Source organism: Photinus pyralis, unplaced genomic scaffold, assembly GCF_008802855.1.
Source record: "Photinus pyralis isolate 1611_PpyrPB1 unplaced genomic scaffold, Ppyr1.3 Ppyr1.4_LG6, whole genome shotgun sequence".
NCBI classification, from domain to species: Eukaryota; Metazoa; Arthropoda; class Insecta; order Coleoptera; family Lampyridae; genus Photinus; species Photinus pyralis.
The window spans coordinates 13652772-13671587 of NW_022170663.1; the positions used below are offsets into that span (position 1 = coordinate 13652772).

At 36.6% G+C, this 18816-nt stretch overlaps 2 protein-coding genes across 5 annotated transcripts in view; both read left to right on the forward strand.

The window, feature by feature from the left end:
- The window catches only part of LOC116175051 (contactin-associated protein-like 4), a 236162-nt gene that overhangs the window by 12585 nt on the left and 204761 nt on the right, over positions 1-18816 (forward strand). The gene's annotated exons all lie outside the window — the stretch shown is intronic.
- Positions 13849-18583, forward strand: LOC116175055 (chitooligosaccharidolytic beta-N-acetylglucosaminidase). The gene is made up of 7 exons (XM_031493120.1): positions 13849-15164; positions 15212-15421; positions 15470-15687; positions 15731-16067; positions 16122-16449; positions 17805-18224; positions 18275-18583. Exons 1-7 carry the CDS (start codon positions 15088-15090, stop codon positions 18494-18496), a joined length of 1812 nt encoding a protein of 603 aa, XP_031348980.1. The 5' UTR covers positions 13849-15087; the 3' UTR covers positions 18497-18583.

Below are 18816 nucleotides of genomic sequence, written 5' to 3' on the forward strand. Positions count from 1 at the left end.
TTTTATTTATTTTTATTTATTATCCCTCTCTTGTTTTGGGCCCTCAACAGGCATGCGCCCAATTACAGAGTGACCCGCATAATGCTATTTAGAGGTGCCTCTGCAGAAGGTCTTAAGATGGTGGTATGTTGCGTTACTTGTATTTATTGTGTTTCTTTGTTCTTGAGGTTGTATTTGTGTGGTTGCTTGGGTTATTGGTGGAGACGTTACAGTATTTTGTGAGCCTGTAGTGCTGTTAAGGTTGTTGCGTTGGGGTTGAGTACGAGTGGGTTGTGATAACGTGGTGTGTTTCTGAGAAGAAAGAGTATTGTGTTTTTTAGCTGTGCTAGGCCGTGTAACTTTATTGAGTGAGGGCGTCTTTGTAGTGCATGTTGCGTTACTTGTATTTATTGCGTTTGTTTGTTCAGGAAGTTGTGTTTGTGTGGTTGGTTGAGTTAAGGGTGGAGATATTACAGTATGTCGTGTGTCATGTTGTGAGTCTAAAGTGCTGTTTAGGCTTTTGCGTTTGGGTTGAATACTAATGGGTCGTGATAATGTGGTTTGCTTCAGAGGTGAATCTCTGATTGTAGTATATGTTGTATCATTTGTTGTACTTGTTTGCTCGGTAAGTTGTATTTGTGTGTTTGTTTGGGTTAGAGGTTGAGATATTACAGTATGTTGTGTACCGTGTTGTGAGCGAGTACTGTTGTTTACATGTATACGTTGTGGATCATTTCTGTATGTATGTTGTGTTATGTTTAGAAATTTACGAACAATATGGCATGTGTTGATAATGACTGCTTTTTGTAAATGTTTGTATGTGTTTTTGTCTAAACCTAATAGTTGTAAATTGTGGTGTATTGTCTTTGGTATAACTCCGGTAGCACTAAGAACAATGGGAACTATAACAGTAGATTTCATTCTCCATTGCGTCTTAAGCTCGATAGCCATATCGGTGTATTTGCGGTGTTTTTCTGCATGTGTTTTAGTTAAGTTGTTAGTGTTGGGTATGGCAATGTCTATAATACAAATGGATTTTTGTGTTTTATCTATAAGTGTAATATCTGGTCTATTATTGTGGATAGTTTTGTCTGTGAGTAGTGTCCTGTCCCAATATAATTTGTGTGTGTTGTTTTCAAGTATGATCTGTGGCGTGTATTTGTAGTATGGTGTCTTATCTGTTATGAGATTGTGTTTAAGTGCTAATTATTGATGTATGATTTTAGCTACCTGATCGTGTCGATGTTTGTATTCAGTTTGTGCGAGTCGTGTGCATGCCGATATTATATGTTGGATTGTTTCTGATGTTTGTGAACAGAGTCGGCAAGAATCATTTGTCACTGTTTTGTCTTTCTTTATGTATGTGTTTTTTATAGTTACGTGTGTTAATGACCTGGTCTTGTATTGCTAACATGAAACCCTCAGTCTCCGGGAAGATATCACATTCAGACAACCAACTGTGCGTTGCTATAGAATCAACACAACCCTGGCTAACCTCTTGTGGAAATCGTCCATGTAAAGGCTTTTGGTTCCATATTTGTATGTTATTTGTGATGTATGTAAGTTTGGATGTGGGTGGGAGTATATTAGTTTCGTGTAGATTAAGTGGTGTGTAAGATTTGTCTGCATATGTTACTGTTTTGTGTAGGACTGAAGTATCTGATTTGTTATAAAAGTATTGTCGTAAATTGTGTATTTGTGTTTGGTGCAATAGTTTTATATCTGTAAGTCCTCTACCTCCTTCCGAACGAGGAAGGTAAAGTCCTATAGTAGAGGAGTGAGGGTGATGTATATGGTGTTTTGTTAATAGTGTACGTGTGTTTCTCTGTATTTGTTCTAAATCTGTATTTGTCCAACGTATAATCCCAAAAGAGTATGTAAGCACTGGTGTGGCGTAAGTGTTAATGGCCTTGATTGTATTTCTACCGTGTAATTTTGTTTTAAGTATACTGCGTACTCTTTGTAGGTATTGTGTGATAAGTGTTTGTTTTATACTCGTATGTTTAATATGTGTATTTTGCTGAAAACCAAGATACTTATAAGTTTCATTCTCGTCCATGGAATTTATTAAATTACGCTGTTCTAGCTCATAATCTAAAAGTTGTCTTTTACCAGCTGTGATGTGTTGTGTTTTACATTTATCAATTCCAAAGTCCATTTGTATGTCACGTGAGAATGTTTCGGTAATGTGTAGAAGGTGATTAAGTTTTATGCTTGTGGAAGAGTATAATTTAAGATCGTCCATGTAAAACAGGTGTGTAATGTTGTGATGTATTTCGTGGTTGTGTTTAATATTGTACCCAAAGTTAGTAGTGTTTAACAAATGTGAAAGTGGGTTAAGAGCAAGACAAAACCAGAGCGGACTTAAAGAATCGCCTTGAAAAATTCCTCTTTTAATTTGTATTGGGTCAGTAATAAGTTTTGTGTCGTTTAGTGTAAGTGTTAACGTAGTGTTCCAACATGACATTATGTAATTGAGGAATTGTGTAATATTGTTGCTAATGTTTATTATTATTATTATTTTATATTTATTATTATTATTATTATTATTATTATCTCTTTGGACAGCATTTTTGAAATTTATCTGCAGGGCGGTAGATTTGAAGGTGAAGGTACATTGCACCTACTACACATTTGAACTACTCCTATTAGGTTGACGCGTTTTTTAAAATGGAACATAGGGAAATACCATTGCATGCAAAATCGTATGTTCCAGTTTAAGATAAACGCACTGTCACCTGGTATATCTAATACATGATTAAATACCTACCCGACGGAGATTACATTGTACAGGGTGAGTCAACGATTGCGCGGAGTAACTTAACACATTGAAGATAACATTTTTCGATAGAGTGCTTTTGTATTATGATATGGTTGAATTTCTCCACCTTTTAATAATATTTGGAATTATACAGGGTGCGCCCACAAAGTAGGCCGCCAAAATGGTACATTTTTTTAAATAGAACCCCCTATATTTGAATGCATTTTTGAATTCTACGTGTAATTGTGCGTCCTCACTATTATGTAAATTACATATAACTTATTTAAGATGACAGAAAAATATACAGGGTGTTCATTAAAAAAAAGTGAGATTTTTTAATATGAAGTTTTGTAACTTTGGATCTACAAAAAAACACCCTGTAAGCTATTTTTTTATGTTTCATAGGAGACGTATTTATTTGATTTTTACAGAAGATATAAAACCTGGAATCGAAATTTAAGTAATAATTTTGACAATACACTGACGCTTGCAAATGCCCAATTTCTCTTACAAATCGAATTATCTTTAAAACTACTAGTTTTTCGGATATTAACCATATAATAAAAAAAGACGTACAATTACACGTAGGATTCATAAATGTACCATTTTGTGCACTACTTTGTGGGCGCACCCTGTATAATTCCAAATATTTTTAAAATGTGGAGAATATTCAACTATATATATCATAATACATACTTATCTTTAAGGCACTAAGTTACTCCGCGCAATCGTTGACTCACCATGTACAATTGTTATAATCCATATGTATCTAATTACATTTAAATCTACAACAATATTTGACTTGAGTCTCCCGAAACAATGAAATACGATGGAATTTTGAATGATCTTCTGCAAGAATGCACAGATCAGACACAAAATAATGCACGGATTTTGTAACGGCAAAAACTTGTGACGTTACCAGTACATCTAGAAAATGCAATAAAGCGAAGACGAAATGTATTGCTAACAAAGTGATTAGGGCCCATTTTGGTACAAATGCGGCTCCCTTCACGGATCTACTAAACAAAGTTTGAAATTTTAAGGTAAATGAGCCTTAAGGGAGCACCCCGCCGTTTTTTGTAAGTCCGAGAAGATTTGTTGTCGACGGTCAACGTTATAAAGTGTGAAATTACCTAACATTTAAATGAGGTATTTAGTCATCGACTAAAATGTAGGTTGTGGGATTTATTATAATTAGGCGTCGGGCTTTAAGGGACGAAAGAGGGAGTGTGAAATATTGTCGCATTTTGTTTATGTATGTAAGTTTTGTGGTCGTGTAGTCTGTAAAATGTGGTTAGACTTATACCAGAACACGTTTGTCTTGCTTTTCTCATAAAATTCAGCTCCTTCTGGAAAGACACGATAACAGGAAAACAGACACGTACTACGTCCCTGTACTTTAAAAGAAAATGTTTTATTTTCGTGTCGGCCGTAATATGAAAGTAAAGATTGAGCAGCTGAATTTCGCGGGCATATATTAGTCGGATATATTTTTGAAATGCAACACGTGTAACATGGATCTATTTACATATAAATTATTGTCACAAATGAGATTTGCAATATAACGTCTCGCGTTCGTTCCAAGTCCGGGCACGTTTCGTACAATATCTAGCGGAGGATCCGCGTCGGGATGTTCTGGAGCACGCCGATACGCCTTTGCGACACGTGTTCTACCCCGCGAACTTGCTCTAAAGTCAACTTTTTACTCAGAGTGACAAGTTCCACTTCCATCGAGTTACGCTTTGCATGAACAGGATGATGGAAAATGCGTTGCGAATACACACGCACTCTGTAGTCGCCCTCGAAATAAAATATGACACTTTAAGATCGCATAATTTATACTGCATATTTCAAAGCTGTTCTAAAAATTTTATCATACATTAAAAAATAAAATGCAATATACTTACAAATAACAAAATTGGGGGTAAGACGCCGGAGTCGCGACGTCAACAAATTTATGATGACAATAACCGACACCATTTTTTCATTACACCATTTACTGGGTAAACCGCGTGTCAATAAAATCCTTATTTTATTTCGCCTTACGCTGTCACGCATCTTTCAACCCACTCACATTGAAAAGTGGTACTACATCGAAAGAATCCGATATTCTATAAATCTATAATAATAATAATTACTTTACTGACGCTCCAAATGAAAGCTACAAAAGGTCTTATTTTTAAGCAGATGTCAGGTTCCTAAACAAATCCTCCTTTTATAACCCGAGGACGTTTTCATACCCCCAAAAGAAAATCAGATAGAAATATCACAATACGTAAACATGAATTACTTCTTTCCCCCTGCTTTTAGAGAAATTCGTCTTTGTGTTGGAATCACGACCATGAAATGATCCTTCGGTTAGTGAGTTTCCATTAGATCTACTTCGCAATGCATGACTCATCTTGACACCTGAAGTTGAGGGTCAGTTTTGACAGAAAGAGCGCACCCCTAAGTTTCGCTCTAACCGAGATAAATTTCGTAATTACTAAAAGATGTAATTTGAAATAAGATTATTACCAAGTCAAAAACTCGGGAGAGAAAATGGAGACAAATGAATTTCAAAGACGATATTGACTGGGGATGGAAAATAATTGCATAGGGACACCTTAGTACGCCGACGGCGATCTGATAACATCGTTACTTGGGTTATTATTAAGGCAGATCTTTTTCAGACGGAAATTAAATAAACACAAGAATTGTTGAAAGTTTTCAGATCATTTTATTAATTAACCTGCAAATCCCGTTCGCGCGGCTACTCGGAGAGAATCTATTCGTATACTTACTTTCCATGTCGGTACATTTTATTTTTTGGCCACATGTACATGTGAGGCGTCGGCTAAATGGTTTTCCGTGTTCTTGCGGGTTAGTGGCAACATATCTTTGTTTGCTATTACGTGCGTAGAGAAAAAAGAAATAACGTAAATGTTTACTCAGCTTCTCTGAAATGAAAAAAGTTACTCGCCGAAAGAGGTTTATTAGACTGCTAGAATAAATATGATAAAAGTTTTCTGGCTGCTCGTGTGTTTATTGGTATCCATAAATGTATTGCACCAACTGGCATATAGTGCTCTTTTATTTTTTTTTCCAAAAGTCTTTAAAACCATCGTCTTCAATGGCCAAATAATCCGAGCATAAATTCCGCGCGACGACTTATTGAAGATCGGCAAAATAGGCCGACAATTTAAGAACATGGCCGTATTACAAAAGAAATTCTTTGATTCGCAAACGCCAATCAGATTGGCGGTTTCCAGTATTAAATATGACCAACCCTGTATGCAAGAGGCCCACCAGATTTGACACAAAACTGGGAAGGCATTTTGAAATTTAACTTTTTCATTTGACTTAATTAATGATTACGAACGCTATTCAGTAGTATCATTGAATAATATATTATTCAATGGTAGTATTAAGTTTAACAATTTGTTTTTTTAATATCGTAACATAGATGAGGCATTGAATTTTTAGCTCTCATTGTACGCGTATTATATACCTACAGTGAATTTCTTTTAAATGCGAACATAGGAGTTTGCATGCAATGTAATTTCCCTATGTTCGATTTAAAAAAAAACACACACCAATCTATTGAGTAGTTCAAATCATGGTACAATAAGGTTCAAATGAGTAGTAGATAAAATTGACAGCTGTCACATTTTTAAAAATACCGCCGTCCAATTTAATTTTTAAATCGGTTAGGTGATTGCTTAGAATGTCAAGGAGGACACTTTGAACATTTATTGTAGTTGTTTTCGTTATTTATTTTCTTATTTTCTTCATTTATGTATTGAATAGATCAAATTAGTAGAATACCAGGTGCACATGACCTACAAATAATTGAAGCTTGGTTCACAATGAATTATGGTGTCAGCGCGTGCCCTGTGAGGTCAAATTATCGTAAGTTTAAGAAAAATTTATCCTAAAGTTGCTATGGCCTCACATGGCTTCTTTTAAAAAAAATCATACCGAGTGCTCTTCATAATGAAGACTATAGAAATTTTGCTGTTCATAGTCACGTAAGTTGCGCGTTTTGCTGGTGGGAATGTGAAACGCGCACACCTCATAGATTGAAGCATATGTTTGTTCGTTCGTCCTGTTAGGCGCTAGATATCCTTCACACGTAGAAAGCGCGGAAAAGTTTTAATTGACGGCATTTACCAGGTGTATGTACAAGCGTCAAGCGTAGGTTTTTTTGTAGTGGCGGCGGTGGTGAAGAAAGTAGAACTGGAGAATTATTACACATCGTTTCTGCCAAGATTTTACAACGCAAACCTATGGTTCCATAGTCAATATTGCTATGTGCACTGGTCCGTAGGCCAGAAAGACCGTACACAAAACACCAAAACAAAAATCTAGCTAGCTCTTTACCTTTATTTATTATCACGCTACAAAACTTTCAACGCTGGCTGTCGCTTCAACACAAACTTCTTCAAACGTAATACTGCGTTGACTGTGGCTAAAAAACGACGCTTTTTCTGTTACCGTCCTCTTTAAGGTGAAACCCTTCTTCCGAAAATCAAAATTATAACATCCAATCATACACAGATGACAACAAGGACTATCCCCTTAACGTACATTAGTAGGCCAAGAAAAATTAAGGTAGAATAATTTTTATAAATCAATTTCTTATCAGACATTAAGAGATAAATCCAAACTTAATTTCTAGGAAAAATAAAATTTCATCTCTCTTAACTACACAGAAAAGGCGATAAATCACATCCATCTGGCAATTAAATTAAGCATTTAAAAAATAGAAAGTGCATCAGGTAGAGTACATCAGGAAAAGTTCTTTCTGAACAGTTCATCAGGAATTCGACAAGAAGAGTGCATCAGGAAGACTATTCCATATGCACTATTCCATGTGCACTTTTCCTGATGAAAACTTTTCATCAGTAATCAGTAATCAGTAATGTTTATTGTTCAACAGATTCTTAGTAATCCATAAATGAACAATCTTAAAAGTAAATATAAAGTAAATATAAAGAACTCTTCTTGATGTATTCTACCTGATGCACTTTTCCATGTGAACTCTTCCCGAGTGCACATAAAAATATGGAATAGTGCATCAGGAATACTGTTCCATATGCAATGCACCCTTCGTGAGTTCGGATTCCTGATGAACGCTATCTAAAAAACTCTTTTTGATGAACTCTTCCTGATGCACTCTTCTATGTGCACTCTTCCTGATGAACTCTTCCTAATAATCTCTTCCTGATGAACTCTTCTTAATAAACTCGTTCTGATGAACTCTTCCTGATCAACTCTTCCTACTGAAGTTCATCAGGAAGAGTTGATTAGGAAGAGTTCATAAGGAAAATTTTATCAGGAAGAGCTCATCAGGAAGAGTGCACATGGAAGAGGTCATCAGAAAGAGTACACATGGAAGAGTGTATCAGGAAGAGTTCATCAGGAAAAGGTCATCAGGAAGAGTGCACATGGAAGAGTTCGTCAAAAAGAGTACATCAGGAAGAGTACATCAGGAAGACTACATCAGGAAGAGTACATCAGGAAGAGTACATCAGGAAGAGTTCACCAGGAAGAATTCATCATTATAAGGAGTTAATCAGGGAGAGTTCATCAAAACGAGTTCATCAAGAAAAGAATATCAGGAAGTTTATCAGGAAGAGTTTATCAGGGAGAGTTCATAAGGAAAAGTTTATTCAGGAAGAGCACATCAGGAAAAGTGCACATGGAAGAGGGCATCAGGAAGAGTACAGCGGGAAGAGTTCATCAGAAAGGGTGCACATGGAAGAGTGTATCAGGAAGAGTTCATCAGGAAAAGGTCATCAGAAAGAGTGCACATAGAAAAGTGCATCAGAAAGAGTACATCAGAAAGAGTACACCAGGAAGAATTCATCATTATAAGGAGTTAATTAGGGAGAGTTCATCAAGACGAGTTCTTCAAGAAAAGAATATCAAGAAGTTTATCAGGAAGAGTTCATTAAAAAGAGTTCATAAGGAAGAGTTCAATAGGAAGAGTTCATAAGGAAAAGTTTATCAGAAAGAGCTCATCAGGAAGAGTGCACATGGAAGAGGGCATTAGGAAGAGTACAGCGGGAAGAGTTCATAAGGAATAGTGCACATGGAAGAGTGGATCAGTGTATCAGGAAGAGTTCATCAGAAACAGGTAATCAGGAAGAATGCACCTGGAAGAGTTCATCAGGAAGAGTACATTAGGAAGAGTTCACCAGGAAGAATTCATCATTATAAGGAGTCAATCAGGGAGAGTTCAGCAAGACGAGTTCATCAAGAAAAGAATATCAGGAAGTTTATCAGGAAGAGTTCATCAGGGAGAGTTCAGCAGAAAGGGTGCAAATGGAAGAGGTTCATGAGGAAGAGTTCATCAGGAAAAGTTCATCAGGACGAGTTCATCAGGAAGAGCTGATCAGGAAGAGCTCCTCATCAGACAGAGATCATAAAAAGAGTTCATTAAGAAGAGTTCAACAGGAAGTGTTCGTTAGGAAGACATCAGGAAAAGTGCACATGGAAGAGTGGATCAGAAAGAGTTCATGAGGAAAAGTTAGTAACTTAATAGGGCCGATCCACACTCAACTCCATGTAAAATCCCATACGGCGATTTTCTAGTGTCGTCTAGATCATCTGCCTCTCTCAGAGGTCCCAAATTGGAAAGACCTTAATTGCGTCTCTGGTAGTCACTTTGAAAACTAAACAAAGGTGAGCGATTTGCTAGGGAAAGGAGATGTCATAGGAGTGCGTTGTTAACTTATAGAAATATACAGGGTGACAATTTGAAAACTTACCACCCCCCGTATTTTAGTAAATAAACGAGATATTTAAAAAAATCAAAATCCGTTTCGGTAATTCGGAGGGGGAATCACAATGACATAGTTGGCGACGCACCCCCTCACACCTCCTGCGCCCCAGCCACCCCAACTTTAAATCTTAAATAGTGACCCCACATGTGTGATACGTCGTTGGAAAGCTCTGAAAAAATGCTTTCCAACCATACCAAATAGCATTACATTTAGGTTAGTAATTATCGTGCAAATCAAAAAATAAACATGGAAAATTTATTTAACTTGAACTTCCAAAGCCGACTCGACAGCAACTCATTTTTGATCGCCAATTATAATCTATTCTCAAACTCTTGTCGAACCTTTCCAATGTTGGTTTTGCAATATTTCGACATTCTTGAACTATTCTCTGTCTTAGTTCGTCTATGTTCGCCGGTTGCGTTTTAAATACGACAGATTTCAAATGTATCTTATTAGTTTATTTTTTGATTTGCACGATAATTACCTACTAACCTACATGTAATGATATTTGGTATGGTTGGAAAGCATTTTTTCAGAGCTTTCCAACGACGTATCACACATGGGGGGTCACTATTTAAGATTTAAAAGTTGGGGTGGCTGGGGCGCAGGGGGTTGGAGGGGGTGCGTCGCCAACTATGTCATTGTGATTCCCCATCCAAATTACCGAAACGGATTTTGATTTTTTTAAATATCTCATTTATTTACTAAGATATGGGGGGTGGTAAGTTTTCAAACTGTCATCCTGTATACTATTTTATGATTGAAATAACTACAAATTTTTTCAATATAAAAAATGAAGGGGTTTCACAACCACAATCAATTTTTTTTATATGCGTTTAATTTATTTTTTTAAAAGCACCGTTCGTTACAATTTCATGAAAACCTGCCCATAAATAAGAAAGTTGGGTATGCATTTTTTTAATACGTGTATATAATAAATATCTCGATGTCTATCGGGATTTCTGGAATATTCGATACACTATTATGTACTTTTATCATTTTATCTATAATCTATAAATATCTTGTTATCTGAAGCATTTAGGCTATGGTTCAACTTTTGTAGATAATTTATTAAGCTGTCATCTGATGTAATAATATACAGAGTGTACCATATCAAACTCACATTTTTTTGTATCTCAAAAATGCGATTGTTTTTTAATTAGAATGTACGCATGCGATTGTTTTTTTTTTAAGAATGTACGCATGCGATTATTTATTAATATATTTTGTTGAAATTTTAACCACAGATACTTGTGGACAAGGTAAACATATCGCATACCTATAGTAAAAATCAAACTGCGCAATGTTAACTTTATTATTTATGGAGATTTTTCTTTGAAATTTTAAACAAAGATGCTTTTAGTAAAGGAGACGTATCGCATATTGTAAACATCAGATTATTGTGCGCATACGCAGGATGCGCAATATCAACTGTCATTTATCGAGATATCTTTTTGAATAATGTTAATCACAGATGCTTCTTTATAATATATATGCTTGTAGTTTGAAAGTTCAACCACAGATGCTTCTAGTAAAGGCAAACATATCGCATATTGCAAAAATAAGATGCGCGAACGAGTAGATTACGAAATGCTAACATGATTATTAATTGAGATATTTGTTTGATATTTTAACCATAGATGCTTTTAGTAGAGAAAATAATAGCCATAGCATTTTGTAAAGTACTGCTAAATGCATGGAAAATGCGCTAACGTTACAGGGCGAAAACCTTTTTACTTAGGTATTATTCGTACCGCGAGTCACTAATCTTGTTTCATAAAATAGGTAAAGGATAAAAACAATCTTTTAATGACTCAGTCCTAGCCTAGCAAATAACGCAAACTCTCAGGAACTAGTCAAAGAGATCAGCAGAAAATTTTCGTTTCAATCAAACCATACTGATGTATCAAGGAGCATCACTACAACATTTTCTGACAGCTTTACAACAATTATCAATCAACTGCCAATTTGATGAAAATTCAAAGAAATCGTTTGGTATTGGTCTTCGCTGAAATAAACCAGGTGTCAAATTCTTGACAGAATAGCTTCCTAGCTGAAACCAAAAATTGCCAACATATGTACGCACTTACAGACGGGAAAAATTTATTCTTTAAAAGTTGCTTAAAATGGTCTAAAACGTCGACATTTGATGAAATTTTGAAATGTTCAAAAAACGGCTATCGCTATAGCTACCTAGCACATGCTAGGAAGCTAAAAAACATTACAGATAAAACTGTAAGTAAACTTAAAATCCTAGGATTAGTATTGTTTGTGTTTGGCAAAGCCACGAGTCTCACAGCGTGTTTAGTTTTGATATGACTTATTTGCTTATTTCTTAATTCTTGACGTCTACATGCGCCGCTGTATTCTTACACCATACCGTGGACTCCTATTAGCCCTATGCTTTCGTTCAATACAAAATAGTAGGCGAACTATTTGTATACCATTGCAATTCCCCATAAAGTCAATTTGGGTGCAAGTGCAATACAAAATGGGTGATGTGAAGAAACTTTTAGCAGGTGTCGACACTATAAGGAATGAACAATGGCAAAATTGGACAAAACTCACGATGGAGCAAGAAAGGAGGAAATTGGATCTGCAGGGAATAGCATGAATGATGAATGATTGAGAACATAATCAATTTGGATTCAGATAGTTCCACTACTGAAGAGTCAGACGATGCAATCTCGGAGTGATTTTGCTATAAAATATTGTATACCTAATATGTTGTATGAATCAAGATACGGGGAACTTGTTTGCCACTCAGCTCGTATTGAGGAATACGACTTTTAATTTAATAGCACTGATCCTTGAACTCGTATAAATCGATTGGCGAAGGTTTGACTTCCCTGTCTCTTTTAGTTCTCGAGCTAAACGAGGAACAGACGGACAAAACCATCACATATGAGGAATTTTTTCTTTCGAAAGATTCCCCTAAAAAATCTATTGCTCTTTACAGTGCTCTAATCTAATTAACCAAAAAGTCACATTTTTAATTTGACATAATGGTAGTTGCAAATTGCATGTTATTTTTTCAAATTAAGTGCCATTTTGTATTCTTCTTGTGTGCTTTTCTCCAAACACAGCGCCAAATAAGTACCTACTACCTTCTAATCCTGAATGCAGTCAAGAACCAAAATGATTCAAAATAAGTAATGGAATAAGGGAATAACCTGTAGAATCGGAAAAATCGTATAAAACACTCATATTTTCTTTAAAATTACATATAGGTAATGCTTTTATAAGAGTATCTTCCGTTGAAATTTTAGGAGAGTTGGGTCACAAATAAACAATTGTAGGTCTGTGGACGCGTAACCTATTTTTTCAAAAAGTGTAGGTACATAATAAATAATGAGCCAACGGTGTAACCGTGGTTTTCAACAGAGCTCTATCAATGCATTGTACCGTTTCCTCAATCAAATTTTGGGTTTCTTTGATCCCAAATAATCGCTAAAGTGGATAGAATTTTCATGTTAAACTTTCGGCTAGTCAAAATGAAACAAATGTATAACAATTATAAGGATAATAAACGGCAAAAGTGTAAAATTTTAAGCAGGGAAAAAAGAGATTTTTTGCTATAGCTGTCTTTGTAAGAGACACAGAAAAGATTCCTTCTTTGATGCAAACTTTGACACCATAACGAACCAAAGAGCATAAAAAGTAGCTCTATTGGAGCGACACAGCCGTATAGAAACGGATAGACGGACGGACGTGCGCACAAACTGGCCACAATAGCGCATTCATTTTGTAACATAATTTTCTTTCATAAGAAGCATCTTCTGTTAAAAATTCAGAAAAATTGATCCACGAATAAAAAAGTGAAATTTGGGCATGCGCAATATATTTTTTTATATAGGGTCTAGCATCGAAGACCACCTCGGGTTATAATTTCTTTACCATAAAAGACACCGAAAAAAGTCTTCGAATTGAATACAATCGCCATGTTGCTAAAATATTTTTGGTCACCAGGGGCGTGCTGTATTCCATTCTTTAAACTTACTTTTTATTTTAATTTTTTTAATTGCAGATTTGGCAAGTAGGTAGGTACTTGAAAAATATTTGACTTTTTATGTAACACATTAACTTGTAGGTTCGGCTATCCAGCGCTATAGTTTGTTTAGGGGAGTAAACGATTTAGAGCCAAGAATGAAAAACGTCAATTATATTATTTTTCGCCTTATAAAGGAAACTTTAGAGAGGGTGTAAATTTTGTATTTTGATGTTATGTAGGCATAACTTGAGGATCATTTAACCAACTCTCTATCCATGCTAATAAGCGAGATCTCTATACACGAAATTTGATACAACCTGTATAATATACAGGGTTGAGAATGTGTACCAAATTTTATGTCTAAGAATACGTGTAGGTACAAAAATTGGTTTTAATCGTTTCAACCGTTTAGTCGGAAATGAGAGTACAGACTGACCGACCGACAGACCGATCGACATCATCGAAATTTTGTTTGATTCGGATTCCTGGTGCTTCAACACGTGTATTTCCGTGAAAAAAGTGGGAAGTTCTTTTTTATTTCCCTTACTTACATGCGGGTGATAAAAATGGATAACTACTACTTCAATTAATGTTTCAGGTTTTTGTGATATTCGCAACTTAAAGCGTTTCTTTCTTTTATAGTTTTACGGGTAGGTACATTTCAAAATGTATGTAGTAAAATAAAAATAGACTAATATCTTTGTTATTTATATCTTGCAAAAACAATAGAAGATGAAATGAGAGGCGTCCAGTTAAAACAACGCACCTGAAGCACTGTAATAGTATTTGTCAACATTAATAATGGCATCACCAAGCAAAGATGTCAGATTATATGCTTCATCTGCAATAAGGATCTGGAAGAAGTTAAAAATGTTTTCATTTCAAGGGTCAAGGGACTCTATGGGAAAGAAATATTGCTGATTTTTTGGAAATAAAGGAAAAGAAGACTCTCCTCTTTGAGAATACTGAAGAATGTCAATTTTTACTCGATGAATTGAAAAGTCGCAGCAAGGGTGAATCTCAGATCGATTCAAGAACAATTAAATCCCGAGGAGAAATTGTGCATTTTGCTTTTTAAAAACTTACTAACCATCTTAGACGACATAGCGGACCGTTTGTAAGGTAACCCCTCTTTTTTGTCTCTATTCACTGGACTAGAAAGCAAAAGTAAAATGACAAAATAACATACAGAGCCAAGGAAGATCGGAAAGCAATTCCTCACATTGAAACAAGCAAATCTTTTCCAGCTCCATGCCACAATCACACCTTAGCATACACCTAATAGTTTTCTACGATAAAAATGATGACATCTGGCTACATTCGTAATGTTGATTCCGTCCTGCTGATTCTGTACATAGAATCGCACCTCATGTAGGGTAGTAATAATGTGTCATTGCACTATGACCTAAAACGTAAGAAAACAAGGAGGAAAATAGATACATCATGTGTCTACGTCTCTCTATGTTACCATCTGTATAATTTCATCGCACATAACTAAAATTAATTTACTCATTTATCCAACAACATTGCTCGTATACTCAGGTACCCTTTTTCTGTTACAGGCATAATAGACGCCCGTCACCATCATGCGGATGCTCACTCTAGTAATTACACTATCCATCTTTATTGATAAATCAACAAGTTCCTCATTCAACGAGGATGGGTAAGTGTAATTAATTGAAATGGCGTTTTAATTGTTTCTATTTTTAGATGGCGCTGGATGTGGACGTGTGATACACGTTCAGAAAAATGCCGCAGAAAATCCGAACCAGTCGCGCTTGGAAAAAAAGTGGAACTCATCGATACCTTCCAGTATAATTCATTGGCGGTATGTCGGTTGACTTGCGGAAAACTGGGGGCCTTATGGCCCAAACCGAAATACGCTTCTATAACACCCCACCTTCAACCTTTCCATCCGAAGTAAGTTAACCAGGTTGTAGTTGCGACTAGAATCGACGACTTTTATAGTGCGATCCGTTTTCAAATATCCAACGCGCCGGAGAAGACTAGAGAATTTCTACTGGACAACGTAAAGATTTTTCGCGAAAATGTCTTGGCCGAATGCGGTCCGGATTGTGCTGCAATTGGAGACACGGACGTGCTGGTCTTCTTATCCGCCAACTCGTCGAGTTTATCCCAAAATTGGCATACGAACGAGTCTTACCATTTAGAAATCAGAACTAAAGGTAACCACTTGTGTGGACTCACTGAAACTGAAACCCCTCTCAGGTACACAACTCGTCGTGGAAATATTAGCGGCTACAGTTTTTGGCGTAAGACACGGACTAGAGACGCTATCCCAACTAATCGCCTCGTACCCAATTTACCGCAAGCTTCAAACGGCGCAACGTGGTCTAGTCATTATTACCACCGCCAGAATTTACGATGAGCCCGCTTTCCCTCATCGTGGTTTACTGCTGGATACCGCACGAAATTACCTTCCCGTTGAGGCGATGCAAAGGCAAATCGATGGAATGGCCGCGTCTAAATTAAACGTGTTGCACTGGCATGCCACCGATAGCCAAAGCTTTCCGCTGGACTTACCGCGTACACCCCAAATGGCGAGGTAAGGTTGATGAGGTGATGCGAAGATGATTTTTTAAATGTAAAAGTGTTAAAGATACGGCGCCTATTCACCTGAAAAAGTGTACCGACCGAATGACATTCGCCATTTGGTACGGTACGCCAAATTGCGTGGTGTACGAATTATACTCGAAATGGACGCACCTTCGCATGCCGGTAATGGGTGGCAATGGGGTGCCAATGCCGGTTTGGGTGACTTAGCAGTATGCGTTAACAAGATGCCGTGGAGGTATTACTGCATACAACCGCCCTGTGGACAACTAAACCCAGTCAATCGGAATTTATATACCGTACTGTCGAATATATACCAAGATCTTCACGAACTGTTTGCTGATAGTGGAGTTTTTCATATGGGTGGAGACGAGGTGAGTGTAGTCAGAATCAATTTTATCAAGTTTCCCCCTTCTTTTCGCCAATTATCTACTCCCTTTTGCAAGGATGCAATGTGATCTTACCTATTTTGGAGTTGTTTATGTCAAATGCCAAACAAAAATTTAAAAAACTGCCGCCATTTAGATTTTAGCGCCTTTTTTTCGGTTTTTCCTCAATATCTCGAAAACTATCAACTTTTTCATAACCACTTATATTGACAAAATGAAAGCTCATTGAATTTCATACAAAGCATAGAAAGTTTTTGTCTAGGACTATCCATTGGGGAGATATACAGTGCTATGACAAAAATCCTTCTGAAAGACGCCTAATTTTATGCGCACGCATTTTGCATTGTCATTCTAGATTTTAATAAAAACGACAGTGAATGGTATGTATGCTTTTAGGATATGATGGCGAGATATTAAATTCGGTCGCTATTTCCCTTAAGTTTCTTATGGGATTATCTTCCACAAAAATTAAAGCATTCGGTTTCATATCCTCCGTTAAAATTGAGGTGTTTTATGTGGAACGCATTTAAATAACTATTAATTTTAAAGTGATAAACACAGAAAATAACTCTTACGCTCCTTAAACTATTACCGGTACTAAACCAATTGACAATACCAACTATTCCTTCAATTTAATACATAGCACACGAACGAAAATAAAAATACGGAAGCCAAAACAATAAAATTCCACTTAATTAATATGACAGCAAAATCTCCATTTGTTTTAAAAGTTATTTTGGTTGCATAAAATTAGGCGTCCTTCAGAAGAGAGGGAAGAGCGATACAATTAGACCACAGGCTAAAGCCCAAAACGGTCTAGATAACTGAACTTCTCTTATATATAAGTTAATATTAATTAAATTAAATTCAGACTACAAAAGTGGCGTGTCCTTATGAGAGTTCGATTTGGCCAAGGAAACGTGTTATAATTTCTGATATTACATGTCCTTGGAACATTAAATTTAAAATCGTATTGTATTGTTAAAAAAAGAATTTATTATATCGATTATAATATACGTGTGTTCTATTAAAAAAATTCGTTTAGGAAATAACTTTTTTAGCAGAGCTCGTATACTTATCTTGAAAACGGCATATTATTCAACATACAAACGAATTTTGTTTAATAAACTGTCTGTGCTTACATCTTTTAACTAATAAGCTTCAAGCTAGCGAATATTTTCAAATTTTGAATAAAAGCGTGGAAAATGGAACACGCTGTACATTATTATCAACCGTTTGGAAATTAGTGCAGTTGCACATTCAAAATTGTAGTAATAATCACACCCTTGCCCTTAGCAAACATTGTAGAAAGTACATCCTACATGAATTGTCCTTTGCAGGTCCACTTGGGCTGCTGGAATAGCACCGACGAAATTGTCAACTACCTAACTCAATACGGCCGAAATCGAACCACCGAAGACTTTCTCCAGCTGTGGAGCGAGTACCAGGCGGACGCTTTGAAATCTTACGACGCCGTGATTGGTCATAAAAGTACGCCGATTATGGTGTGGTCGAGCGCACTAACGGAGCCGAATATTATTACGCGACATTTGCCGAAGAGTAGGTACGTCATTCAAACTTGGGTACCATCGATCGATATGCTGAACGACGAACTTCTCAACTTGGGGTACAAAATAGTAGTGTCGACCAAGGACGCTTGGTACTTAGACCACGGTTTCTGGGGCGGAACGCAATACCACGGCTGGCGTAAGGTTTACCAAAACCGCTTGCCGAAACATGAAAATGTTCTAGGAGGCGAAGTAAGTCTGATCCTCTTATTTTACACGAATGTGCAGTGTCATCTATCTAGGTGTGCATGTGGGGCGAGTTAGTGGACCAGCACAGTATAGACAATCGAATCTGGCCAAGGGCAGCAGCGGCCGCTGAACGGCTTTGGTCAAATCCTGATAGTGGGACGGCCTCGGCAGAGCCGAGATTTTATAGACATCGCGAGAGATTGGTTGCAAGAGGTATTGAACCGGAAGCACTGGCGCCTCTATGGTGTTTGCAAAATGAAGCAGAATGCGCTTAGTTTAATTGCAGACTGATAGGGAATAAGTGAGATGAGACTGTAATTCTATAGGAAATTATACTTTTTGCATTAAATTATGTATGAGTACTTGGTGCATTATTTACCAGTATAGCTATAGACACAAGTCAGCAAGCAAACGCGATGAATCTTCAAGCAAGTTTTAGGGGTTGAGTACCTATGCGTTTTTGTCAAATGGAAATATTGAAGTACGAGGCCCCTTTGTCTATTTCGTGCACATGCAGTTCCAAATAATAAACCAGGAATCGAATCAGACATCGACAACGAGATTCGACAAACCAATTACGAACAAGTATTTAAAA